We start from the raw sequence: 27206 nt of genomic DNA, 5'->3' as shown, positions 1-27206 counted from the left end.
CCTCCTCTTTCTTCTTCCTTACCTCCATGTTCTTGGTGATGTTGGCACTCACAGATTGGTTTAGAGTAGAAAAGCACCATTTAATATAGGTAATAGGTATTGGGGAAAAACTGTAACCATGTAACACGTAATGTACCATATAAAAGATAGAAAAGCACCATTTAATATAGGTAATGGGCATTGGGGAAAAACTGTAACCATGTAACACGTAATGTACCATATAAAAGATAGAAAAGCACCATTTAATATAGGTAATAGGCATTGGGGAAAAACTGTACCCATGTAACACATAATGTACCATATAAAAGACAGCAGCAGCCCTGGGCAGGGAGAGAAGAAGCAGTCGGGAGTCAGAGAGGATGTCAGGGTGTGTGTGTGCCTCTGCCTGAGCTGTGAGCAAACCACAGCAGCCCCAGAAGAAAATCTTTTAGATAACTTGCAATAAACTGAGACTGCTGAGCCTTTCTTTGGCAGCTCGGGTTGGAGGAGAGACTTTACCATCACACAGAACCCCTGAACCAGGCCGGGGTTCCAACAGATCCAAAGGCAGTGCTGCTGCTTTGGGCTGTCCAAAGGCCACCATTTCACTAACAGGACAAACCCCATCAGGTGAAGGACAGCGAACAGGAAGAAGCAGAGAAGGGACAGCTCTAAAAGTGAGACAGTGATAGCTGTTGGTGCAGAACTGAAAACAAGGGTGGAGGTGCAAGGGACAGAATGGAGCAGAATGTGGGAGAAGTGGCAATGTCATTGCAGCACCCACCTCATCTTCCAAACAGGGCATGGCTGATGGAAGGAAAAAGGGGGAAGTTCAGAGCTGGTTAGATATAATAGTTCTGCACAGATCACAAATGGCTTTAAACTGGAACAGAGTAGATTTAGATGGGATATTGGGAAGGAATTCTTCCCTGTGAGGGTGGGGAGGCCCTGGTACAGGATGCCCATAGGAGCTGTGGCTGCTCCATCGCTGTGGGTGTCCAAGGCCAGATTGGACAGGGCCTGGAGCAACCTGGGACAGTGGAAGGTAATTGAAGCTGGGATGAGCTTTAAGGTCCCTTTGAACCCCAACTGCCATTCCATGATTCCATGAAATACCCCACATGCCACAAACAGCAAAGAGCCAGAAGTGCTGGTCAAGGAGGGTCTGGGGTCTCATGTCCAGTGTCCATTTGCACTGGAGGTGCCACCAGCATGAGCTCAAGGCAGCCATGGAATTCTGCTCGATCTACCCCAAAGACAGAACTCTACCACCCTTCTCCCAGGTCAGCACCATCTTTTGGAGAAGTAGCTTTTCATAACGTCCTGTCTGAGCTTGAGGTCCTTGTCCTGTGTGGCAGAGTCTAGCAGCCTGGGAAGTTTTGAGCCTACCTTCATCAGGTGCAGTTAGATCCCCCCTTACCACAGGATCCCTGGTTCCCCCATCCAGCTCTTCCCTCCTGTCCTGCGCCCTGTGCCCCAGGGATGACCCTCTTGGTGCCTCTCCACTGGACTCTCCTGCTTCTCCACACCACCCTTGAACTGGGCAACCCTGGCCTAACCATGGCAGCATCCCCAGGGCCTGGCAAGGGAAAGGAAAACACCTCCCCCAGTGTCCCGGCCATGCTCCTCCTGGCTTGGCCCAGGACATTGTTTTCCTCATTCTCCATAAGAGCATATCTGTGGGACTCATTTGGGACTCGTTTTATGGGGGCTCAGAGTGGGAGCAGCACTGGGGTGTGGGGCCAAGGCACCCACCTAGGGTTTGTGGGGTGATGAGCATGCCAGGGGAGCAGGGAGGGCTGTGGGGCTGGGACCCCAAGAGCATGGAACAGGAGTCCCAAAAGCATAGAGAGGAACCCCCAAACCACAGAGGAGGGCAGGAGGCAGGATGTGGCCAAGGGGACAAGCCCTGGCTCCTGCAGCAGCAGGGAAGCTGCAAAGCCAGCCCCCAGCCCCGGCCCCGCAGGGAGAAAGGAGCCAGTGGGGAGATAAGGCTGGGGATTTAAGGCTCCTGGCAGATCCTGACAGCCAGGGCTGCCTGGTTTCCATCAGCCTTTAAAAATGCCTTGCTGGAGTTCAGGGATCCTTGCTGCCAGGAGAAACAGGGCCAGGCGGAGGGGGTGAGAAGAATCCTCCTTCCTCGGAGCCCTCACCATGGGCTGAAGGTGCCGTTTAGGGACTTTATTGCAGGAGGGAGCTGTGTACTCAGAGCTGTTTCCAGGAGGGGCCTGGGGGGGACTCTGAAGGCCCGGGCAGTTCGGGATGCAGGGGAGCCTGGTTGGAGCCTGCCCAGCTCACCCTGGATTAATTAAACATTCAGTTAGAGAGAGGCAGTGAGACATGAAGGAAACAGGGAACCCCTGTGTGGCCCCTCCTGCACATTTGGCCAAAGGCTTTCCCTGAGCCATTGGATGCCTTTCCCTGCTGAGCTGCCCTGGGACAGGAGGGCTGGAAGCTTGGTGCCAGCAGCAGAGGTGGCCTTGCCTCCCACGTGCTGGTGTTGTCCTCTGCAGGGAGGGCAGGATCCTGGGGGATCTCCTCTAGCTCAGTTTATTCTGTGATTCCCAAAGCACGTGCCTTCCCCATCACGAGCACCCTTCCATGCCCTGGGAGTGAGTGAGTGGGTGGGAAACAAGGACCCCCAGAGCTGCTCAGCATTCCCAGCCTTGCTGGAGAGAGCCACAGCCAGTACTGCAGGCTGCCCCAGAGCATCCATCCATGGACCTGTGCAGCAGCCAGGCAGTTTAAGGTCCCTCTGTCCCTGTGAGCCCCTGTGAGCATCCCATCCGTGCTGGAGGTGGGGGAAACTGCTGCAGTGATGGGGCCAGAGCCTCTGGCACCAAAATCGTCCTGCAGGGATGAAGGAGGCTTGGATAAAGTAGAAATTTCTGTTCTTTCACTGTTTCAATTCCCTCTTTGCAAGCAGGAATTTCTAGGGATGTCCTTGCTGCAAGCCTAAGGAAAAGCAGCAATATCCCAGAGCTGCTGTCACCTCCCAGGGCAGAAAACCGGCGTGTCCTCATGTCTGTGTCAGGCTGGACATGAGGAAAAGGCTCTTCCCCCTGTGCTGGCACTGCCCAGGCTCCCCAGGGAATGGGCACAGCCCCGAGGCTGCCAGAGCTCCAGGGGTGTTTGGACACTGCTCTGAGGCACAGAGTGGGATCTTGGGGTGTGTGTGAAGGACCAGGGGTGGGACTGATGATCCTTCTGGGTCCCTTCCAGTCAGGATATTCCATGATTCTGTGATGCTTCTAGCACATGGTGAGAACATTCCCATTGTTCAGGCAGGAGGGATTTTAGCCCCTGTGTGAAGATTTCACTCTTGATTTGCTGTTCATGTTGGAAACAAGAGTTTGGGTGGATTTCCAAAGAAAATCTGTTTTCTCACCAGGGGAAGACCTGGAGGGAGCAGATCAGTTTTGAAGTCAATGTTCATTTATTTTACTTCTGGAGGTTGTCATTACTGGAGAAAAAAATAAATCAACAACAAAAAAGGACTTTGCATCAAATTTCAATGATTTTCCTGTCTTACACATGATTTCAGAACATCAGAGAAGTTCTGATTTTTCCAGGATTATTTTATCCCATGCAGGACCTGCTGGGGAGGAAGGGACTTGCCAAAACTTCTGGCTGTGTTCTGGTGTCTCATGCAAAGAGTTTCAGTGTCCCAACTCAGTATTTTTGAGGAACAACCACTGAGCCTCAGTTTTTATCTCTCTCCAGCCATTGACCTGTGTCAGGGCCAATGTGGGGAATGTTTTTATCCCTTGGAGTAGTCACTACACTCCACAGCCTGGGCACTTTTTGGATGTCTTTCTATCTTGATGCAGAAAAAGCATTATAGGAAAGTATCTATTTTTAAAATAAACCTCAGGAAGGTGAAAGAGGCCCTTGTCTGAAACTATCCTTGTTGGAATGACCCTGCATCTCGCCTGGGCTGTCAGATGAGAGCAATTTTATCTCTTGGTCCTTTGTGTGTCTCAAATATTGGTATTAGTGAAGGAAGCCTGTTATCATGTCCCCATCGCTTCTGGGGGATGCAGAACTGCCCAGCCATCACCTCTCCCAACAGCTTAACACCCTCTGAGATGGGCTGGTCCCAAGGGACGTGGGTCAGGAATGGAATCCAACAGGTGAGGGATCGATGGAGATATTCAGGAACATGAAGAGGATCCCGTTTTTCAACATCTCCTTTGACCATGAGAGGAAGGAGGGACAGTGCAAGCAGGAAGGCTGATGGAATTTCTCTGTAGAGCTTTTCTCATTGGAAACTGAGGATAATTCTGGAGGAAAGGAGATGACAACTGAAGGAAAAAAAAACAGCCTTCTTTTCTTCCTTTTCTCCCAGATAAGAAATACCTATGTCTTAGCAATGGCTCTTGCTCACAGCAGCCCCAGTGAATGCTTCTCCCGGGCTGTTTTCTGACCTGCCTCATTCCTGGGAGCCTTGGCAGGCGACTCAAGGAGAAGTTTGTTAAACTTGTTTCAGCACAGGAACCACCTGCCTCCCCCAGGCTCTTCAGGCTGTAGTAAGAATTAACAGCAACAGAAAGTCACAGCAGGAGTAACCACAAGGAACGGTCAGAGCCGAGCCTTTCTTTGGGCACTGGTGATCCCTGGGCTTGGAAAGGACTTCCTGATGTTGAAAGCTTTTACCCATGAGTGCTGAATCCGTTAGTGCTGGATCACTGTGTGGTCCAGCCTTCACCACTGTCTGCTTTAGGCACCACACACCCCCGTGTCCCCCTCACCCACCCTGTGGGGCTGGACACACGTGGGGTTGAGTGGCTGCTGCTTATGGAGCATCTTCTTCACCCCTGAGGGCTCAGAGCCTGGAGGGAGAGCCCAGCCCGCTGTTACTGCTCAGCAGAACCAACAATTTATTTGAGTCATAAAATCATTACGGTTGGGAATGCCCGTAGGATCATCAACCCAGCACTTCCATGTCCCCAGGTGCCACATCTACAAAGTCATGAAGACAAAAGTCTCTGGAGAGTTGCAAAAGGACCAGGGAATAAGAAGGCAATTGGAATTCAAAAGACTTGAGGTGATACAAATGAGAGAAACCAACCCCAGGTTCATGGAATGGTGAGATCACAGAATGGTTTGGGTTTGGAGGTGCCTTAAACGTCATCTGTCAAGGGCAGGGGCATCTTCCAGTAGACCAATTCACACACACCTGCACAGAGATGAGCTAGGAGCTGGCCCAGTGTCCCTCACAACTCAGATCTTGGGGCTTTCACAGTCAGTGATTAAAAAATAATGTGAGCATTGATTAAAAAAGAAGAGAATAAACCAATGAATATTGTTAAGCAGTGTGGAGCATGACAGAGATTTGGACAATTTAGAGGTTGTGGACAAGGCAGATGGTGACTGAGTGTCCATCAGCAATGGAAATGTGGGATGGCATCAAGAATGGCAGCTTGGCTTTGAAGCAGAGAGCAGCAGTTTCTTCCTGCAGCGTGTGGTTACAGCACAGGACTCTTTGTGGGTAAAACAGGTGCAGGACATTTGCAGGGAATAAAAAATGAGTGGGTAACATAGTGGGACAAACACCGTCATGGGGTCTTGAGTGGAAGGAGCTGCATCTTAGAAGGGAGTGGGGAAGTGTGGGCAGCACGTGCACCTAGTTCATGCCCTGCTCCTTGGATGGTCATGGAATCATGGAATATCCTGACTTGGAAGAGACACACAGGGATCAAATCCAACCCTTGACCCTGAACAGACACCCCAACAATCCCAGTTTGTGCATCCCTGGGAGCATTGTCCAAATGCTCCTGGAGCTCTGGCAGTCTCAGGGCTGTGCCCATTCCCTGGGCAGCCTGGGCAGTGCCAGCACCCTCAGGGGGAAGAACCTTTCCCTGATCTCCAGCCTAAAGCCCCCTGACAGTCACTGTTGGGGAGATGATTCTGGTGTCCATGGTCTGACTTGGTACAGCCACTCACATCTTCTTATGTGGCAGTGGCTAAAAATTCCCTCTGCACTCTACAATCCCTGTTCTGTACTCATGGTTGGGGAATGGGGACAGAGGTGTCTGCATGGGGATCCATCTCTGCAGGTGTCTCCTCAGGGCTTTCCAACCAGCTGCTCCTTCTCTACTGTGTTCACCTGCAGTTGTCAGGATTTCCTTTGGAGTCTGCAGAGCCCCAGGGATTGTTCTGGCAGCTCCAGGCAGCCCCCCAGCCCCCTTCTCACTGCTCACCACTGCTCTCTTCTCTTCCAGGCTGCCCCTCGGGAACATTCAAGGCCAGCCAGGGGGATGAAGGGTGTGTCCACTGCCCCATCAACAGCCGGACAACCTCGGAAGGGGCCACAAACTGCGTGTGCCGAAATGGATATTACCGGGCAGACGCCGACCCTGTGGACATGCCATGCACCAGTACGTGGGTCTGGGCACCTGGGAGGGGACCAGGTGGGGACAGGAATGATCCTCAGTCAGAGCACTGAGGGATGCTTGACAAAGGTGTCTGTCCCAGTGGGGTTTTGAAGGACGCTACACAAACTAACTGGTAAATTTTGCCAGGACTTTCACACAATGAAATTAGCCTGGGGTAAGAGGTTTCGCTCCCACTCTTACCTTTGGATGCCGAGCTTGCTGCACGCATCCCTGACACCCAGAGAAGCACCCAGCTGGGCTGACACAGAGTCCTGCCCAGGGATGGGGAGGAGGAGGGTGCAGCTGTCTCACACCTTCCCGTCTGTTCCCTTTGCAGCCATCCCGTCCGCCCCCCAGGCCGTGATCTCCAGCGTGAACGAGACGTCGCTGATGCTGGAGTGGAGCCCGCCGCGGGACTCGGGGGGCCGGGAGGACCTGGTGTACAACATCATCTGCAAGAGCTGCGGGGCGGGCCGCGGGGCCTGCACGCGCTGCGGGGACAACGTGCAGTTCGCCCCGCGCCAGCTGGGCCTCACCGAGCCTCGCATCTACATCAGCGACCTGCTGGCACACACCCAGTACACCTTCGAGATCCAGGCCGTCAACGGCGTCACCGACCAGAGCCCCTTCTCCCCGCAGTTCGCCTCCGTCAACATCACCACCAACCAGGCCGGTAAGGGCCCGGCACAGCTCCGGCGCTGCCCCAGCACAGCTCCGGTGCCGCGGGCTGGGGTCAGGCCTCGTGAAGGCCGAGCTGGAGCAGAGACCTGGCAGAGCTAAAGAGTAAAGTAGGGATTTGTTAAAAGGCCTCAAATAGATCCACCTTGGGCAGCACAACCCAAAATGGTCACAAAACGCATGACCAGTCACGGGGTCTCTCACTTGTATAAGTTTTGGTCCATTTGCATATTGGAGTTCATTGTCCAGTTCCAGCTTTAGCCCATGCAGTCCCATCCTTCTTGTTTTCTCTCTTCAGTCCACCTTATTTGTGCTCTTGGGCCTGAGATCTGGATCAGCTGTCCTTGGGTCCCCAGCTAGAGAAGGAATTGTTTTGTCTGCCTATTCTGTGGAGAGAGCTTACTATCCCCTAATATGATGCCTAGAGTTACACATTAAAGCAGAATAGAATCTGAAAAATATAAAAACTAAAACCTGAGGCATCAGGGGTGGGCAGCATCTCTGGGCAGTGCTGGCTGAGCCTCTGTGGGCTGGAAGGGGACAAGAGGTGGGGTAAGATGTTGCTTATTCCATAACGTTGGTGGTGATGAGTGCCTGGCAATTCCTGAGTGAATCCCAAGTCCTGAGTGTCAAAATATCCCTTATTCCATTGAAAAGCTGGATCGTGCCCCAAGGCAGAGCTGCCTCCCCATCATGGCAGCAGAACAGCTGGTGGCACTGTCCCGTGGTGTCACAGCATCCCTCTGCAGCACTGGCTGTGGCTGGGCCTGACGCTGGTGTCTCCAAGCATCATTGCAGCTCCACCAGAGTGTTGCACACACTCCTGGTTCCTGGGGAGGGAAAGGGAGGTGGCTCCAGCATTTTGATAGGAGCTGCAGTCTCTGCTTGGACTGTACAGAGAGCCAGGATGGACTGAGAAAGCAAAGGAGAGCTGCACAGGAAAGGGGCTGGGAGATGAATATTTGGGACAACAGTCTGGGAATCTGCTCCAGTTCCCGTGCCACTGCAGAGTCGCTTGGTGAAGCAGCTGAAGCACAGAGCTGGGAGGGTTTCACTCGGGGTCTCCAGCCCTGTGCAGGGTGGCTTTCCTGGGGGAGGGATGGCTGGTAGTGCTTGTCCTGGGAGGGTCCCCAGCAGCCCTCTGGCAGCTGTGCCAGGGGCAGGGAGCCCCACGGAGCTGCTGGCCAGAGCCTGCCGTTCCAGCCCACCTGGAAGCCATCTGGAGCTGGGCACAGGCCGGGGCTGGGGCTTGGCTTAATGGGATTGAGGTGGAAGGATGCCAGTGAGGCACAGCCCTGCTTGGGAGCAGGGGAGATTCTGGTCCCTCTGCAGCTGCCCTGGACACACTGGACCCCCATGGCTGAATTTGGCAGGCATGGGTGAATTGCCTGGAGGCCATGGTGTGCTCTGGCTGCCAGGGATTGTGGGTGGGGTAAAACAGCAGTAGGGCAGGTGGGCATTACTTGGGCATCATTTCCAGAGTGTGAGGACAGAGAGAACCTGCAAAAATGCCTGGGTGAATTATTACGGTGCCCACTGCTCTGGAGCTAGCTCGGGAGTGGGGCCAGGGTGTTTTTGAAGCCCTGAAGGCAGGTCTGCCCCAGGGAGGAGAGGGGAACGGGTCTGGATGATCAGTTTCTTTTACCTGATGGAGATGAGGTGGCTGTAATGCTACCTGGAGCTGGGAAGGGGCTCTGCACTCTCCCACCATGGTCCTGTACTATGGATTAATCATTTGATGCTCATATTTCATACTTGCATTTCTCTGCTGTGCTTGAACCTTCCTGTATCACCCGCGGCTGCTCCCACCTGAGCAAAACCAGCGAGCTGAGTCGAAGGCAAATCCTTCTCAGTCCCCTGCATGCTCCTCCTTGTGTTTTCCTGGTTTGACACTCCTTTATTATCAGGGCTCACACTTCTCAGCCTGTGTGATGTCTCCCTTAATGTATCTATTCATTAGCACTAAACACTAACTGTCTGCTCGCTAATTCCTGTGTAATTAGAGGCTCTGGATTATTCTGCTTACACTTGCACTGCCTGGCAGCCTTGGTGTAGATCATTAGCAGTTGGTAACAGAAGCTGCAGACACGAAGGCAGAGCTGGGATAGGAAAATGGGGGGTGCTGGGGGAGAGGAGAGGGAGCAGAGGGAGGATGAGCCTCCCTCTGCCTTGGCTCTGGATGGAGGAGCCAGCTGGGGCTCCATTGTTGGATGTGTGATGGGGTTGTGCCCCTGCCGCAGCTGGACAAAGCAAAGTGCCCACCACCCCTTGGGGTCCTGCAGCTCTGCAGGAAGCAAGGAAAATCCCCCTGGTTCCCCAAAGGGCACAGGGGGAGTGCTGGGGACCCTCTGTGCTGCAGGACTGAAGAGACATGCCCCATGACCAGCAGCATCCAAAACCTTCAGCTGGCACCAGTTCTTCAGCACCCACATTTTATAAGGGCATGGAGTGCCAGGACAAGGGGGGATGGCTCCCCACTGCCAGAGGGAAGGGTTAGATGGAATATTGGGAAGGAATTCTTCCCTGAGAAGGTGAGGAGGCCTTGGCACAGGTTGCCCAGAGTAGCTGTGGCTGCGCCATCCCTGAAATTGCCCAAAACCAGGTTGGATGTGGCTTGGAGCACCCTGGGATAGTAGAAGCTGTCCCAGCCCATGGAAGGGGTGATGAGCTTTTGTATCCCTTGCAACCCAAACCAATCTGGGATGCCAGGAAAAATCTCCTGTGAGAGTAAGAAACCCCCTTTAGAGCAGCCAGAGGGAAGGAGGGTCCTGAGTGTGGCCAGGCGGGTGGCACGTGCTGGGTGATGGTTGTGTGACCATCATCCCATGGCCGTGACCCCTTCCAGCAAACTGGATCCCCACACACATGATCCACCTGCCTTCCTGGGCAATACCTTCTGTCACCTCTGACCCAGGCTGGGTTCTCTCTCTGCTCTTCTCAGCAGGCTCTCCTCCAGCTCTAGCTCCACACTGTGCATCTCCAGCTCACCTGCACTCCTGCTGCTCACACCCTGCAGCTGAGCAGCACCTCGTTCCCCAAAGCTCAGCATCCCTTCAGGAGGGAATTCCAGGACTCTCCAGGTGCCACAGTCCTGTCTGCAGGGACCATGACAGAGCCAGGTGCCATCAAAAGTCTTTTCCCAGCCATTCCTCAGCAACTGGTCTGAGCCAAGAGTGGGGCTGAGAGCATTGCCAGCAGCCCAAGGGGTCAAGGAGCTGAGCCTGACCCAGGGCTCTGGATAACAACACTTGACTAATTGAGAACCTTGCCAGGCACCAGCTCTTGCTGGCAGCCCCTGCCTACTAATTTGTGGCCTTTCTTTGGGAGGGGTGGGGAGAGTCTTGGTGCTGTGAGGATTTGCGGGCTCCATCCACACCATGGACAGGCTGAGTGCCCTGGGAAAGCTGAAGGAAAAGGCTCCATGGTCAGGGATGATTTAATAGCAGTGGGATGGGCACTTCTTGGTAACTGGCTTTTGTGACCTGAGGAGGGAGGAAGAAGCCTTGGGCTCTGGAGTATCCAGAGACAAATCCAAGACCTCCCAGTGGTAAGGGTAAGAGAGCATCCAGGCTCTTGGGAATGTGTCCCTTTTGTGAGCAAGTCTTGTCACAGGGGATAAGGAGGGAGGATTAGTGCTGATGTCAGAGGCTCTTGGCTGCAAACAGAGCCACAGAGAGCCATAAATGGCCCTTACAGAAGGAATACAAGGAGTGTGTGGTGAAAGAAACTAATCCATTGTCCCAGTAAACCCATCAGGATGATTTCTCCCCCTCTATAGATCCAGAAAAGTTGTTATGATTATTCGCATTATTATTCTGGGTGGCGTTTTACAGCAGTATGTCACAACATGGTGATATGGGTTAGTGGACAAAGTGGCATTCAGTCAAAGGTTGGACTTGATGATCTTGGAGGTCTTTTCCAATTTTCCATGATTCTCTAGATGTCTTGGGCTGGAAGATGTGCAGCTCACAGCTCTGTCCCAGGCGCATGCCAGGCATCAGTGGGCTTTGAATTTCAGTGGCTCTCACAGCCCAGGTTGTGTCCCAGCCTCGCAGGGCCTTTGGGGAGGGCTGTCCTGACAGGACTTGGAGGAGCCCATGAGCTCAAGGACAGGTGACACGGTCCAAAGCAAGGACATGGGCCATGGCCCTGCCCTGCTGGGGGTCTCCTAGCACTGGACTGAGCCCAGCCTGATCCTGTTACAGACCTTGAGGAATTCATCTGTGAATGATGGAGCACAGGCAAGACACATCCCAGGTTGTGCAGAGCACCAGAAAGGAGGATTTTTCCCCCTCACCTTCAATCAAAACAATTCTCTTGCAGCCATGGTCCGGGAGCTGTGCTGGTGAGGGGCACGCAGAGGTCGGGGAGCAGGCGAGGTGAGGGGATGAGGTGGGCAGGACCAGACCTTCTCACCAGCCATGCCAGCCTGCTGTTTGCTTGTCACATCAGTGATGCTGCCGGCTAGACAGGGACAGGAGACTTGTACTGCCTGGGGCACAGGGAGTCTTGCTTTTATCTTCTCACTTTCACTGTGCATCAGAGAATGTGTCTGGCTCCCTTCTGTGAGGGAGGCACAGGAGAGCCCGTGCTGCTCTGGACACGAGCAGGAGTAGTGGCTCCTCCTGTTCTCTCCGTGCTGCTCAGCTGGGCCCTGCTGCAGCCAAGAGTTATTGTCTGTGAAACCAGAACCTGGGAAAGTGCAGAAATTGCCTCAAAGGGCTGGAATGAGCTTTCCAGGGCTTCAAAGCTCTGAGCATTTGTTTATAATAGAATCCCAGAATGGTTTGGGTTGGAAGGAACTTTAAAGATCACCCAGCCCCACCCCCTGCCATGGGCAGGGCCAGCTTCCTCTAGCACAGGTTGCTCCAACCCCATCCAAGCTGGCCTTGAACTTCAACAAGATTTTGACATTCCACTTTCCTTCCAGAATAAAAGGCAGGAGGTTGTAACATTTGAGTATCTCACATTCCTCATCCAACTTCCCACTACAGCAGGGCTGCTGCCAGCAGTGTGTAAGCAAAGTCGTGGCTTTGGGTAGACACTGGTTGTTATCTCCAAAGGCACAGCTCTCCCCATGGTCCCACTGACTGGTCCCAGATCTGTACCACCCTCCAGGGGAGGGAACTTCTTCCTATGTCCAACCTGACCCTCCCAAGCTATAATTTATGGCCATTGCTCTTCATTTGGCTAAGTTTCAAAGGTTCTAGCCCAGAGATGTTTTAGATCAGCCCGAATGCCAGTTCAAATCCCAGAATCCCAAAATCCAGTTTGTGCTGGAGGGACCTTAAAGCTCAGCTCATTCTAGCCCCTGTCATGGGCAGGGTCATCTTCCACTAGACCAGGCTGCTCCAAGCCCAGTCCAGCCTGGCCTAAGATACTTCTAGGGATGGGAATTTTTCTACAATTCATTCCTGGATTTAGCTAAAACACTTTCAGAAAGAGAACCAGTCTTCAGCCATCAAGAGACAGGCAGCCCATCAGGTCCTTGTACATGTGCCTGTGTAGATCACTGGCTCTTTTCCCAATGAAATCACTGATTTGAAATCAAGGAAATACAGGAGACTCTGTCTGTCAGGGCACCAGTAAAACATTTGATTTGGGAAACTGCAAGCTGGAAGTGGTTCTGTGAGGTCTGTCCAGGAACTGTGTAAATTGGAGACCACAATGCCCTGAGTGGGGAAGCCTCAGCTGAGCTGAGGTGACTGAGGTCCATCAGAAGTACTTTCATACTTCTTGATGTTTCAAGACCTGGTAGGGTACTTCTTGTGCAGAAAACTGACACAAAAGGGGGAAAAGCAGAAATTTCCTGAGCTTTGGAGCCGTCTCACACATGGAGGAACTAGGACAAAGCCTGTTTCTCTGTGTGACAGAGCAAGCTGGAGGGTCTGCTGGACTGCTGTCCTGAGGTCACTTAAATCCCAGGTTTCATCTTTTGGAGACTTCCCTGGATGTGTTTCTGTGATGATTCGGCCTGGTCCCACACTCCAAACCTCCTGACACCTTGACATCCTCATGGCTGCTTCTCTACCCCAGTTAAGATCCAGACCTTGCCTTCCATGGACACGTATCACCCTCCTGATTCCGTCATCTATCTTCTCTGCCTTCCTTCATTCACCCATCGGCACCCTGGTGGCCACCAAAGCGTGATGTGGCTTGGCTTTTCCTGCCCTCCTCCCCTCTCTTGTTCCTCCAACCTGTTGCCTTCACTGTATCACCCCAGCCTGCAGCAGCTGGCAGCAAGTGCCCAGGAGAGATCTGCCATGCCCAAACCCCTTCTCCTCTGCCACTGGAGACTGTCTGCAGCAGATGGCAGGAGCTTTGTCAGCTGCTGGCTCTTCAGGAGCCTCTTCCCGCTCCTGTGGTGGGCAGCTGGGGGATGTTGGCAGAGCAGAGGATGGGCTGCACTGCTGCAGCTTCCCGAGCAGATGCCCTTCCCTGTCCCTGCCCGCCACCATCTCTGTGGGCTCCTCCTCCTGCTGACTCCCAGGCTTCCCTGTTGCATAAATTACATCATGAGCTGGAGGATCGTTTTTCCCACACCTGCACACCTGCCTGGGGCTTCAGAAACCTATTCCAGTGCATCTGGAGCTGCCTTTGGTCAGAAAACAACATTCTGTCCATGATGGATGGGGTGGAAAGTCCCTTCTGCTGAACCAGGGGCTCCCCCAGAGTGCCACCATCCCTGCTCAGTGCTGTGCTGGGAGCCCATGGGAAGGCTCCAGGGCTCTCCTTTCCCTCCTGTGTTCCAGATGGCTGATTGATCTCTCCTGCTGCCCTTGGCAAACGCAGCCCAGGGGCAGTGCCCTGGGGCAGGTGGGAAGGATGGCTGTTATAGCAAAGGGATTACAGCAGCCTCCAGGCCCGGTGTCCTTCAGTCCTTCTTGGGGACCCTGGGGGTTACTGGGGACCCTGTGGGAAGGGATGAGTCTCTGTGTGCCCCTGTGCAAGCAGGGATTTGCTCACAGTGCCTGTCCCTCCACAGGCTGCTCCGTGGCCATCCCTGCCCTGGCAGGGTGCAGCAGGCAGCTGCATTGCTGGGGATGGGCAAGGAATGCTCTTCCCAAGAAAAAATGGTGTTTCCAAAATGTTCCCCTACACACAGGGACCTGGTGGAGATTGCCAGGCAAGAGATCAAGGGAAAAAGTTCAGTGACAAATTAGCAAGACTTAGTGATGCTCCAGGGGCTGAAGCCCCCCTCCAGATTCACTTTGAGAAGAGAAGGCTCCAGGGAGAGCTCAGAGCCCCTTCCAGTGCCTAAAGGTGATCCAGGAGAGCTGGAGACTTGGCAGAAGGGCTGGAGAGACAGGACACAGGGAATGGCTCCCACTGCCAGAGGGCAGGGATGGATGGGATCTTGGGAAGGAATCCTTCCCTGTGAGGCTGGGCAGGCCCTGGCACAGGTGCCCAGGGAAGCTGTGGCTGCCCTGGATGCCTGGCAGTGCCCAAGGCCAGGCTGGATATTGGGGCTTGGAGCAACCTGGGATAGTGAAAGGTGTCCCTGCCCATGGCAGGGGGTAGAAAGGTCCCTTCCAGCCTGAAGCATTCTGTGATTCCATGGGTGCTCTGCAGCAGACATCACTCTTTCAAGGACTACAGCTCTAAGACTTCTATGTTTGGAATTTTGAAGTCAGGTTGTTCCTAAGGGCAGTTATCTTTGCAATTAATTGGCACCTTTTGCTGGGGACATGCCATGATCTGGAGCAGATGAGTTTTCCACGTGCAGAGGGGTCCAGGAGGTGGGGACACCCTTGGCACCTTGTGAGGCCAAAGCTGCTCTGGCAGCAGTGCCAGGGGTGCCAGGACCCTCTGGGCAGCTCCTCTGTGTGGGAACAAAGCCCTGCAGGCCGGGTGACACATGCAGATGGAGCTGCAAACGCCCTGAACAAAGAGCTCAAACACAGCCAAACCCTCGGCTGCCTGGCCAAGTCGATGGGCTTGTGGCATTAGCAACTGCTTCAGAGGCTGTAATCTACACCAAAGCCTGCCTTGATTTAAGTGGGGCCGCAGCCAGGACCAGCTTTGGGCTGCTTTGCCATGGTTTTAAGATTTTCCAGCGTTTGTAGTTACAGACTCAAGGAGCTGCAGGCTGGGCCCACTGGGAAGCTTTCCAGACACTTGACACAGCGTGGGTACCAGTCTGATGGGGCCACCTTGCCAAGAACCTCGGGAACAAAAACCTCACACACTGTGAAACACCAATTTTCCAGAGCTCCAGCAAGTCCAGGAATATCCCAGACCTGAGAAGTTTTACTCCTTTAAGGGCAAATGTTGCTTGTTAAAGAGCTGCCATTCCTTGCTTTCCTCAACTTCTGCTGGAGAGAATTGGTTCCAAAAGTGTGTGGCACCTGAGCATGGCATCAAAGGGGCAGAACTGGGAAAGGAACTGGGGGGACAAATGTTGTAATAGTCCAAGGAATAGTGAACCCTTTTAGCAGGAGAGTCACAGACACACAAGTGCTTGTGCAGGGGCTTCTGGAGGTCTCCAGCCTAACCTCCCATGCAAAGTAGAGTCACCAGGGTCACCAGGGAGGGCAGGTCAGGAGAATCCTCCGTTCTTCCCTTCCTCATCCAGGTATTCCTCACTGTGGTGCAATCAGTGCTTGTGTTGGAGGAAGGCATCTGAGTTCAAATGCAGTCTCCAGGGGGCCCATGATGTGAAAGCCTGTGATGCTTAAATGGCCAGAGAGAGTTTTACCCAGAAAAGCAAAAAATGAGGGAGGTTTTAACCAGAGAAACTGATTTTCAGTTCAATACCTGAATGCATTTGGACTCTGAGCTGAGCAGGAGCACAAAAAATGGGTCTTGGGGTCAGTGGTAGGACCTGGAGTGGGACAGTTGGGCCATTGTACAGTGGCAGTCACCTGCTGGGGACTGTGTGGGACTGGGGTGCTGTGGGGCAAGGAGAGGGGGCTGGTTTGGATTAGGTGTCCTGTGGGTGAGACAGTGGTTGAGACATCCAGGTCTCTGGGAATGTGGGGTCAGTTGTCCTGTCTGTCCCCTCTGCCCATGCTGGAGAAACAGAGCTCACCCCCACTCCTGTGCCTACTCCACCTGCCTGAAGCCTTGCACAGAGGCCCTGTGTGCTCCTGCCACTTCCAACACAGCTTTCCAGACTGCTGGAGCCTGCATCCCCAGCCTAGAGTCACCAAGCCCTGTGGATTGAGGGTCAGGACAGCCCTTGCTCCGTGACTGATCTCAGCCCTGTCCTGGCTGATGCACAGCATCACCTCCAGCCTCACTGCACAGGCTGTGCACAGGGAATGCTGTCCTGGGGAGTGCCTTGCTCTGGGCCCACAGGGAATCCTGTTCCCCACCTGTTGGAGCTGCCTGGGTTACCCACTCAGACCGAGTCCCTGGGTGAAGGCAGTGAGAGGGAAGCTTGCCCCTTTCCCCAAGGTTTTCCAAGTCTCCCCCTTCGCCACAGTGGCAGGACAGTCACGGGCATCCCTGCCAGATGCTCTGAGAAATTGTGCTCTGACAGAACCTTCTCCCCCACATCTCCCCATTGCCTGCCCTGTCCCGTGGCCTCTGGACTGGCTGGTGCCTTGCAGCATCATGGTGCATTTCCCTGCCACTCTGTCTTCAGCCGCAGGTCAGGCAGTTAATCCTGACCCCGATCGCAGCCGCTGCTGCACGGGGTAATTGAAAATGCCAGAATTCCCTGCTGACCTTTCTATAATAAAAGCAGTTCCCCCCCTCCAGTAACCTGACACTCGAGGGACCGAGATCTGTCAGGAGGGCTCGGAGGAGATGCTGGAAAGCTCCCAGCTGTTCACCTCGCTTTTTCCCCTGGGTGATTTCAAAGTGTTGCCAGGGAGAGGCCACGGGCTGGGCTGGCTTTGCTCTCTCTGAGCCGTGAGTGTTTTCCAGAGCAAATGTTGACTCTGTCTGACATGACATGGGTTAGTGGAATTAAAGTGATCAGAGATAGGGGGTTTGCTGCCTGTAACCTGATTCTCCCAGCTAAGCCAGCAGAGGAACGGGACGCTTTGATTTTACCGGGATCTCACAGCTCTGCCCCACTAGCGAGGAGCAGGGGCTCAGCAGGGCCTGGCAGGTGAGGGGGGCTGGCTGCAGAGTGGGAGGAGGATTGCATGGCAGCCTTTCACATGGGTCTGAAGATGATGAAGGAGAAGCTGTGGAAAGATCCTGGTGTCCCCCCTGCAGGCTGGAGCCACACAGTCCCACCAGACACTGCCAGAAGGTGCTGCCAGTGGAGTCTGAGCCCCTGGGCTGCTCCCTGCAGTGCTGCCCTGGCTGATGGCAGTGTCTTTTCCCATTTTATTCCCTTTACAGCAGTGGTCCGGCTTCCCAGCCTGCACACTGTGACCTTCCATAGTCACAGCAGCACCAAGGCTGCAGAGTGGCCCTGGAGTGCCATGGACATTTGTCCAGTGTGAAGCTGAATGTGGGCTTGGCTCACTGGGAACCAGACCTCCTAAAAACCACTGGAAGTCGTGGTGGCTCGAGAATCAGGACCTGACACAAAAAATTTGCCTCTGCTATCAAAGTCTATTTGACAAGGATTTTCTGATGGGTCCTTTGGGATGGGATGAACCAGAATACACTGACTCATAAAATCACAGAATCCCAGACTGGGCTGGGTTGAAAGGGACCTTGAAGATCATTTTATTCCAGCCCCTCCCATGGGCAGGGACACCTTCCATTATCCCAGGTTGCTCCAAGCCCTGTCCAACCTGGCCTTAGACTCTTCCAGGGATGAGGCAGACAGAGGTCGGATAGAAGGGAGGTGAGCTCAGGGTGTTGAAAAAGCAGGCCTGGGAGAAAGGAACTGCTCCCACATGGAAGCTCTTGTTGAATAAAAGAGGAAGATGTCCTAGGAGATGTCCTGGGGCTCCTGGACATCTCAGAGTTGTGGTGTTGTGGGGATGGGTTGGACAGATAAACACGTGAGCTGCCTAAGAACCCTCAAATCAACTCAGAGACATAGAAGCAAGGAGGAAAATGGGCCTATTTCTTTCTCATTGCCCCAAAACAATTCTTCATTGTGTGATGCTCTCCTGCTGCTTTTTGTCAGCTTTCTCCTAATGAGTTTCCCTGAGCTTTAGAGAGAGTTTTACCAATTACATGAATTTTGGATGCATCAGGGATCTCTCACCCAATTCTCATCAGAACTGGGATGACAGGAAATGCAGGAACAGCCTCCTCCTTTCCCTGAGCTGGGAGGCACAGCCAGAAATACCCAGTGGAAGTGCCCAGGGGACAGGGAAGAGCAGCTCTGGAGGGCTGAGCTGAGGCAGGGAAGTGTCACCTTGGACACACGCAGAGGAATATCAAACCTCAGCAAGGAGGTGGATGCTGTCTCTGCAGAGATGGATCCTGGGTACTGAACTCAGCTTTGAGGTTTGTGTTTGAAAACGAGATTAACAAAAAATTGGAAAAGGTAGAGGAGGGCGTCATCAGGCTGATAAATGTGTGAAGTGCTCAGAAACTACTTGGAAAACAAAAAGGAATTACAGAATCATTGGCTGGTTTGTGTTGCAAGGGACCTTAAAGATCTTCTAATTCCAACACTCCACAGACAAAAAGGAAATATCTTATTATCTTTCAGCTCTTCCATGATGACAATATTCTTTTTCTAGACTCCTCCTTCATTTAGCTACAAAACCCAGAAAAGTTCCTGCAGTTGGAAACTGAAGTCCATAACTTTAACCTGAAAATAGAAGGTGTGTTTTCAAAGAGAGCTTGAGGGAAACCTCCCCAGAGGTAATGGTAGGCTCAGCATCATCTGAAGTCCTCAAAGGAAGCAGGGGTGTGTCTGTAGCATACTCCGGGGTGAACCACAAGTGTTTCAGCTATTTTTAGCTCTGCCTGGGTTTGTGCGGATGTTCAGACCTGGGTGTTATGGAGCTTTTCCCAATTCTCTGCTACATTGCTGTGCTCTTGTGCTGTCTCATCATGCTGCCCTGGGTTTGCTGTGACCTTCTTCAGGTCTTCCTGTGATTAAAAAGTGATTGTTTTTCCTGGAAAACTCACATTTTGTTCCTTCCCGCTTTCTTCCATTTCCTTCTTTCCCTTAATACTTTTCATCACTTCCAGCAAGTCCCAAAGAAGCAACTATTTGTATGAAAGTCAAATTCTGGCTATGCCAAGCCTGAGGTTTCATGGTGCAACCAACACCCCCTTTTGTCCCTGCAGGAGATCAGGCAAATCCTTACTTACAGAACCCAAAGCCTCTTGTGGAGGATCAGGGCAGGTTAAGCTGCCTTTGTGTGATGGATCTGTGCCACCTGGGGATTGGTTTTCCTTAGCACAGGCTGCTCTGGAGCCATGGAGCTCCCTGGTTCCGTGCCCTGGGAGGTGTTATCCTCATGTCACAGCATCCTCAGAGAGCAGCTCTGTCACGGGGAAGCCTGGACATGCTTTCAGTCAAAGATGTAAAGCTGTAAAGAGAGATGTGCCTGGTTGGGATCTTTAGCAAAAGCTTTTTCAAAAAAAAAGCAAGCTCTTTCATAAAAATGGCTTCAGCTTCATAACCAGGGCCCAGACCATCACTTGTGATCTCTTCTCCTTTTTTTTTTTTCCTTTACAAGACATTTTTTAAATTCTGAATGTGCCTCAACTGCAGTGCCTGGGAGGCAGGACATGGTGGGGCTCATTTACAGGGATGTGGCAGAGAAGGAATGTGTTTTATGACCAGAAATTGGGATTTTATCTAGAGCTAATCAGATAGACTAAGGGGTGCTGATACAGAGGGGCTGCTGAGGGAGGGTCCATCCTTGAAAGTTTAAAGATTTACCTAATACAGCTTCCCTTCCCTGGTGTGGTGTTGGACCAGAAGCTCTGGGAGTCCCATCCCAGCAGCATTCCTGGGATTTGGTGCTCCAGGGAACTGAAGGGGGCAGTGGGACAGGAGGCTCAGTCCTGTCAGCCTTCACAGCTCTTCTCTGCTCTGTGTGGAGGCACCTCTTGGGTCACCCCTTTCCTCAGCACAGTCTGTGGAATGGGATGGAATACAGAATATTTCAGTTGGAAAGACCTACAATGATCATCTAGTCCAGCTGCTTCACCTAGACATGGACAATGAACGTGGGAGAGGCCAGAGCAGCACAGCCTGGGCTGTGTGTGTCCTGCTGGCACTCACTCCACACCACAGCTCTGGGAAAAGCCAAGGCACGGGCTGCAGTTCCTTGGCTGTTACCCTTTTGTTAGATTGGAGCAGCAGGATATGTCAGACCCGCCCTGACACGGGCTAGACCCACCTCGTGGTTCCAGAAGCGTTGGCCTGTGTGAGGCTGAAGCTGCTACAGTAATTCTGAGAAGGTCAAAACCAGCCTGGTGGCTTTGGTGCTTCCCTTGCCAAACCCCACTGGGACCACACATTTCCTCCCCAGTGGGTATTTGAGCCTTCCTGGGACACCAGTCAGTCAGGCAGGAGTTAAGATCCCAGTTTTTCCATAAGGATGCCTTCATGGACAATGTGCTGTGTAGTGGGATTTGAGATATGCCTGGCTATGTCCACCTGGTGACATTGAGCCAGCCTGTTTGAAAGGACAATGTCTTGAGGTGTCTTCAAATCTCAGAATGGTTTAGGTTGGGAAGGACCTTAAATCCCATCCCATTCCATTCCCTGCCACAGGCAGGGACACCTCCCACTATTCCAGGGTGCTCCAAGCCCTGTCCAACCTGGCTTTGGGCACTTCCAGGGATCCAGGGGCAGTCACAGCTGCTCTGGGCACCTGTGCCAGGGCCTGCCCACCCTGCCAGGGAACAATTCCCAATTCCCAATAGCCCATCCATCCCTGCCCTCTGGCAGTGGGAGCCATTCCCTGTGTCCTGTCCCTCCATCCCTTGTCCCCAGTCCCTCTCCAGCTCTCCTGGAGCCCCTTTAGGCTCTGGAAGGGCTCTGAGCTCTCCCTGGAGCCTTTTCTTCTCCAGGCTGAACACCCCCAGCTCTCCCAGCCTGGCTCCAGAGCAGAGGGGCTCCAGCCCTTGGAGTATCTCCATGATCTCCTCTGGACTTGCTCCAGTTCCTCCATGTCCTTTCTGTGCTGGGACCGCAGGGCTGGAGGCAGAATTGCAGCTGGTTCTGTCCAGAGCCGAGCAGAGGAGCAGAATCCCCTGCCTGGACCTGCTGCCCCTGCTGTGGATCAGCCCAGGACACAGATGGTGCTCTGCCATTCCAGCCCTGGCAAAGCTCAGGGGCGATTCCTTCAGGAAGGTGATGGCCATGCAGCTCTGCTGGCGAGACCTGAGCGTGGGGGGACCTCCTGAACCCCATCCTGCCCAAGTGTTTCCAGTTCCTGAGCTCAGGCAGCGCCCTGTGTGTGCTGCAGGGCTGTCAGCACCCCACACTGATCCTGCAGGGCAGATCCACAGAGGTCTGCTCAGTCCCTGCATGAAGATAAAGTGCCAAACGCCCAGCCCAGCCTGGGCAGGGGTCTGGCTGTGCCCAGCACTGTGTGGCCGTGCAGGGGCTCGGGGTGGGGACCACGGAAGTGTCACTGGCACCCCTCCCGTGCCTCTGCCCCAGAGGGGTCACCGTGGGGGACGTGTTGGCTTTGTACATTGGTGGATTTTCATTAAGCTTGTTTTACACTCCAGTGGTGGTTTTGGTGTGGTTTATTTCTCCAGCAATTCGGAGAAGCCACAGGGCTCCACTGTGAGGAATCTGAGGAATCTGAGGCCATCCCTGATCAGGAGGATGCAGAAAGTGCCTTTCAAGGACTGAATGGTTGGGTTTGCCTCAGTGCCCTGCACTGATCATGCCAAGGGTGTGGGTTTGATCCCCATATGGATCACTGGCTTCAGAGATGGACTCAGTGATCTTTGTGGATCCTTTCCAACTCAGAATGTTCTGAGGAATCTGTGCAATCAAATGACACTGATGCTTAAGGCATTCAGTCAGGAGCGGTGTTTCCATCAGCTGTGGAATGAAGGAAGGTCTGTTTGGTTTTTTGCACTTTCAGGAACGTACCCCTGGACACCCCATCGGGATAAATCCACTTCTGTTCACACCTTCGTGGTGACATCACAGGGTGATCAAGGCTCTGAGAGTGGGGACTGTCCATATCTGATCTCCTCTGTGTGTCACAGGGCACAGTCAGCTCCCTTGGCATCGTGTCAGAATCCAGCTGAAGCTGTTCCTGCTGACTGGACCTGGGAAATTCACTCTGAGTCTGGCTGGCTTCTCTAAGCTGGTTTCAAGCTCAGCCCATCCCTGATTCACAGGACTGGGAGCCTCTCTGTGCACCCCAGGCCCTCAGCTGCATGAAGGGTGTGACAAAGAACCATGTTTTGTGGCACTGCGGAGTGCTGTGCTCTGTTAGCAAAAAGTCCAGGAGAGGGATTGTTTCCCAGGAGAGGGAAACAATCTGTCTCAGGATTGCAGTCCTGGACCACACCCGGGGTCCTGTGTTCTCTCTGGGGCTCCCAGTATCACAGTCATGGACAAACTGGAGCAGGTCCAGCAGGACAGTGAGGTTAGCCTGAGCCTGGGGCTGGAGGATGAGAGGTGAGGGCAGCTGAGAGCAGGGTCTGGTCATCCTGGAGAGGAGGAGGCTGAGGGGCGTCGAGGGAGAGAACGGTGGAAACATCCACAAGACACAGCCAGCAAAATCTCAGTGGAATGTGAGGGCAACTTTCTGCCCCGAAGAACAAGGCAGCTGGGGGCTGCTGCTCGGAGAGCCTATGGGAGCCCCATCCATGGGGATCAGATTCAATAGGTCTCATCTGGACACAGTCCTGAGCAAAATGATCTGATTTTGAAACTACTCTGCCAGCCCGTGGGACCAGAAACATCCAGAGGTCACTTCTCACCTAGACCTCCCTGTGATTTCATTGCTGCACACTCCCCTGGTGTCTGATAAGAGGAGCAGTTACTGAGGACATGCGGTGGGGAGGGAGGTTCCTGCTCTTCCGGAGCCACTCCCTTGCCCCGGGTGTGGGAAAGGTGCTGAGGTTGCTGTAGTCATTCATCTCACCTGCCTCCTCCCACCACGCAGCACATTTGCCTCATTAAGCTCCTTAGATGAGCCCCACCTCATCCATTTGGGTCTTTTGCTGAGCCAAACAAGAGCAGGTTCACCAGGTACCAGCAGCACATGAGTCACACACGTCCTGCTGTAGCTGTTGTCTTGTGCAGCTCCCTCAGGAGAGGCAGGAGATGCCTTGGAGAAGTGCTGGACTCCCAGGCTGGGGTGCAGTGCATGGAACTGGAAGAAAACATCCCAGAGACCTCACTCCTACCAGGAGGCGCCTGGAGCTGAGGAGCTTCTCCTGCAGAAGGCTGCTGAACCTGTGCCTGAAGTGTGGGATGCTGCCACGTCCTGGTGTGGTGGGACAGCCCTGGCTGTACGTGGCCCCTGTCCTGGAAACACCTGGTGTGTAAATGTGGGATCAGTTCCCAGAGCAGGTGGCAGGGACACCACGGGCTGTGTGCTTCCCTCAGAGCAGTGCCATCCCTGCCACAGGGCATCCGCAGCATGGGCACATCTTCCTTCTAAGCCTGGTCTCCAGAGACAGAGATGTTTGTCTTGAAAATTGCAGATGTCCTACAGAGTCTGTTTCAACAAGGAAGCAGTGAGTTCTGGCAAGAGCTGACAGGCTCCAGAAGCATTACCTGTGTTTTATCTTCACACCAGCGTGAGAAACTATTCCCAGGAGTTCGGAAAGATGTGGCCTGAAGCACGGGGATGGGGATGTCAAGGCAGGGGGGAGCAGTGCCAGGGAGTGAGGGGAGGGCTGAGGTGACACAGAGGGTTTCATACTGTTGGGTAATGGAGCTTTGCTTAAGAAGAAATGCATGGAAGGATTGGCCTCAGGATTGTTGGAATCGTGGTGTGGTTTGGGTTGGAAGGGCCTTTAAAGATTATCTGGTCCCACCCCCTGCCATGGGCAGGGAACCTTCCACCAGACCAGGTTGCTCCAAGCCCCATCCAGCCTGGCCTGGGACACTTCCAGGGATGGAAGTTCTCCGCTGTCCTTCTAGTTTTGTTCTCCTGGACAAAACTGGAGCTCGACAACACTGCTGAGGCTAATCCACATCACAGCTTCCTTCAGGAGTGGGGACACACAGACAGATGAAGGAAAATGGTGCAGCAGTGTGGTGGCAGATCTTGTGTTACCCAAACCCAGCCCCTTGGCACCCAGACATTGAGCATCCTGGAAACTGCAGTGCTCTGAGCCAGACAAGCAGCAGTGAAGAGGCAGATGGTGGACCAGAAAAATGGCTTTTGTTGGTGTGTTGGAGAGAAGTTGCTCAGTGGTAATTTATTGTGATGTGCAGGAACATGCTGGGGCCAGGCTCATCCAAGCACTGCAGTCCTGCCACTGCAACCCCAGCTGGCACAGCTCCTGTCACTGCCCCTGATGCCAAGGGGAGCCAGCCTGGAGCTGGGTGAGAGGTGCCTTCCTCTGGGTGCTGCTCTCCAGGCTGTTTCCCAGAGCTGCCAGATGAGTTGTTCTTCCATGAAATAATCTGAGTGCAAACCTCTCTGCATCCATTTGGCCTGGCATGCAAGTGATGGGGAAGCTTTCATGCTGCCACTCTCCAGTCCTCTCCTGCCCCTGAGGCTTCCCCTGTGCCCTGAAGCTGCTGCAGTGGTGAGCCTGTGCTGGCAGATGGGCCAGGGCTAACGCTCACAGCAGCTGGAGCTCTGCAGGGCTGGGCTGGCACTCGGGGAGCTCTGGGTAGCCCTGCACTGAGGTGGGTGTGCTGGCAGTGCAGCAGCAGGCAGTGCAGCAGCAGGCAGTGCAGCAGCAGGCAGTGCAGCAGCAGGCTGGGCAGCAGCGGGCAGTGCAGCAGCAGGCTGGGCACAGGGACAGCTCGTCTCCCTGCTCTGGGATGCAGGGAGAGGAGGAAGCACAGGCAGCCGTGGGTGTCAGCCCTGCAGCAGGGGTGGGGAGTGTCGGCTGCTCTGCTGTCAGCACCTACAATCAGAGAATATCCCAACTTGGAATGGACCCACAAGGATCATCGAGTCCCACTCCTGGCTCTGCACAGACACCCCAACAATCCCAGCCTGTGCATCCCTGAGAGCGTTGTCTGAATGCTCCTGGAGCTCTGGCAGCCTCGGGGCTGTGCCCATCCCCTGGGGAGCCTGGGCAGTGCCAGCACCCTCAGGGGGAAGAGCCTTTCCCTGATCTCCAGCCTAAACCCCCCTGACACAGCTCCAGCCCTTCCCTGGGTGCTGTCCCTGCTCACAGAGCGGAGGTGGGAGCTCCCCGCAGGAGAAGCTGCAGGCTCTGATGAGGTTCCTGCCCCGTGGGCTCATCAGGGCATCTCCCTGGGCAGCTTTCCTAGGGCATGGCACGGCCGGGCCAGCGTGGTGCCTGCCCGGCCAAGGGTCCAGCTGTGGCTGCAGCAGCTGGGCACCCCTGTCCCACGGCAGCTGGACACCCCTGTCCCACAGCAGCTGGGCACCCCTGTCCCAGGGCAGCTGGACACCCCTGTCCCACAGCAGCTGAACACCCCTGTCCTGCAGCAGCTGGGCACCCCTGTCCCACAGCAGATGGACACCCCTGTCCCATGGCAGATGGACACCCCTGTCCCCCAGCAGCTGGGCACCCCTGTCCCACGGCAGCTGGGCACCCCTGTCCCACGGCAGCTGGGCACCCCTGTCCCATGGCAGATGGACACCCCTGTCCCACAGCAGCTGGGCACCTCTGTCCCAGGGCAGCTGGACACCTCTGTCCTGTGGCAGCTGGACACCCCTGTCCCACAGCAGATGGACACCCCTGTCCCACGGCAGCTGGGCACCCCTGTCCCATGGCAGATGGACACCCCTGTCCCACAGCAGCTGGGCACCCCTGTCCCACAGCAGCTGGGCACCCCTGTCCCACAGCAGCTGGGCACCCCTGTCCCATGGCAGATGGACACCCCTGTCCCACAGCAGCTGGGCACCCCTGTCCCATGGCAGCTCAACACCCCTGTCCCACAGCAGCTGGGCACCCCTGTCCCACGGCAGCTGGACACCCCTGTCCCACGGCAGCTGGGCACCCCTGTCCCACAGCAGCTGGGCACCCCTGTCCCAGGGCAGCTGGACACCCCTGTCCTGCAGCAGCTGGACACCCCTGTCCCACAGCAGCTGGGCACCCCTGTCCTGCAGCAGCTGGGCACCCCTGTCCCACAGCAGCTGGACACCCCTGTCCCACGGCAGATGGGCACCCCTGTACAGCAGCTGGACACCCCTGTCCTGTGGCAGCTGGGCCCCCCTGTCCCACAGCAGCTGGGCACCCCTGTCCCACAGCAGCTGGGCACCCCTGTCCTATGGCAGATGGACACCCCTGTCCCATGGCAGCTGGGCACCCCTGTCCCATGGCAGATGGACACCCCTGTCCCACAGCAGCTGGGCACCTCTGTCCCAGGGCAGCTGGACACCTCTGTCCTGTGGCAGCTGGACACCCCTGTCCCACAGCAGATGGACACCCCTGTCCCACAGCAGCTGGACACCCCTGTCCCACAGCAGCTGGGCACCCCTGTCCCACGGCAGCTGGGCACCCCTGTCCCATGGCAGATGGACACCCCTGTCCCATGGCAGCTCAACACCCCTGTCCTGTGGCAGCTGGGCCCCCCTGTCCCACAGCAGCTGGGCACCCCTGTCCCACAGCAGCTGGGCACCCCTGTACAGCAGCTGGGCACCCCTGTCCCATGGCAGCTCAACACCCCTGTCCCACAGCAGCTGCCCGCTGTCTGCAGGCTGGCAGGGCCCTTTGTGCTCGCTGTGATGAGCTGGCCGGGCAGGCAGCTCTCCATTGTCAGCGTGTCAGGTCAGCTTTGTGTTGCCTGCTCAGGCTGCTGGATGCGCCTCCCCTGATTGGCATGTGCAGCTTGCAGCCCCAGCCTGCCTGAACCTTGGGAAGCTGCTCTATGCAAATGAAAAACTAAAAAACACCTATATCCCCATGGCAGGCATGGAGGAGTGCATGGTATGGAGCTGGTGGGGCTTTTTTTCCAGTTGGTTGCCTGCTCCAACCGTGGGCTCCTTTTGCCATGTGCCTGCTTGAAACGTTGTCCTACGTGTTTTCTAACTACCAATTCAGCAGAACCTTTTTTTTCTCCCCTCACTGCTCTCTACAAACAGCAAAATCCAGGATCTCCTGACCTCTGGACAGCTCTCCCAGTGTAGGAAGTGAATTGCAGAGCTCCAAACAGCAATAACCCTCCTGCCGGGGTGAGGGTCCTACCTGTGCAGATGTCTGACTGTC

At 54.5% G+C, this 27206-nt stretch overlaps 1 protein-coding gene across 2 annotated transcripts in view; it reads left to right on the top strand.

Moving 5' to 3' along the window:
* Positions 1–27206, top strand: part of EPHB2 (EPH receptor B2) — a 129637-nt gene that overhangs the window by 78070 nt on the left and 24361 nt on the right. For both annotated transcript variants that reach the window (XM_030289118.4, XM_030289119.4), the window contains exons 4-5: positions 6204–6359; positions 6694–7029. In XM_030289118.4, coding sequence (XP_030144978.1) covers positions 6204–6359; positions 6694–7029 — 492 coding nt within the window. The remainder of the gene's footprint in view (positions 1–6203; positions 6360–6693; positions 7030–27206) is intronic.

The sequence above is a fragment of the Taeniopygia guttata genome, chromosome 21 (genome assembly GCF_048771995.1).
Source record: "Taeniopygia guttata chromosome 21, bTaeGut7.mat, whole genome shotgun sequence".
NCBI lineage: Eukaryota > Metazoa > Chordata > Aves > Passeriformes > Estrildidae > Taeniopygia > Taeniopygia guttata.
Note: the sequence above shows the minus strand (reverse complement) of the source record. Positions and strands in the feature narration are given on the sequence as shown.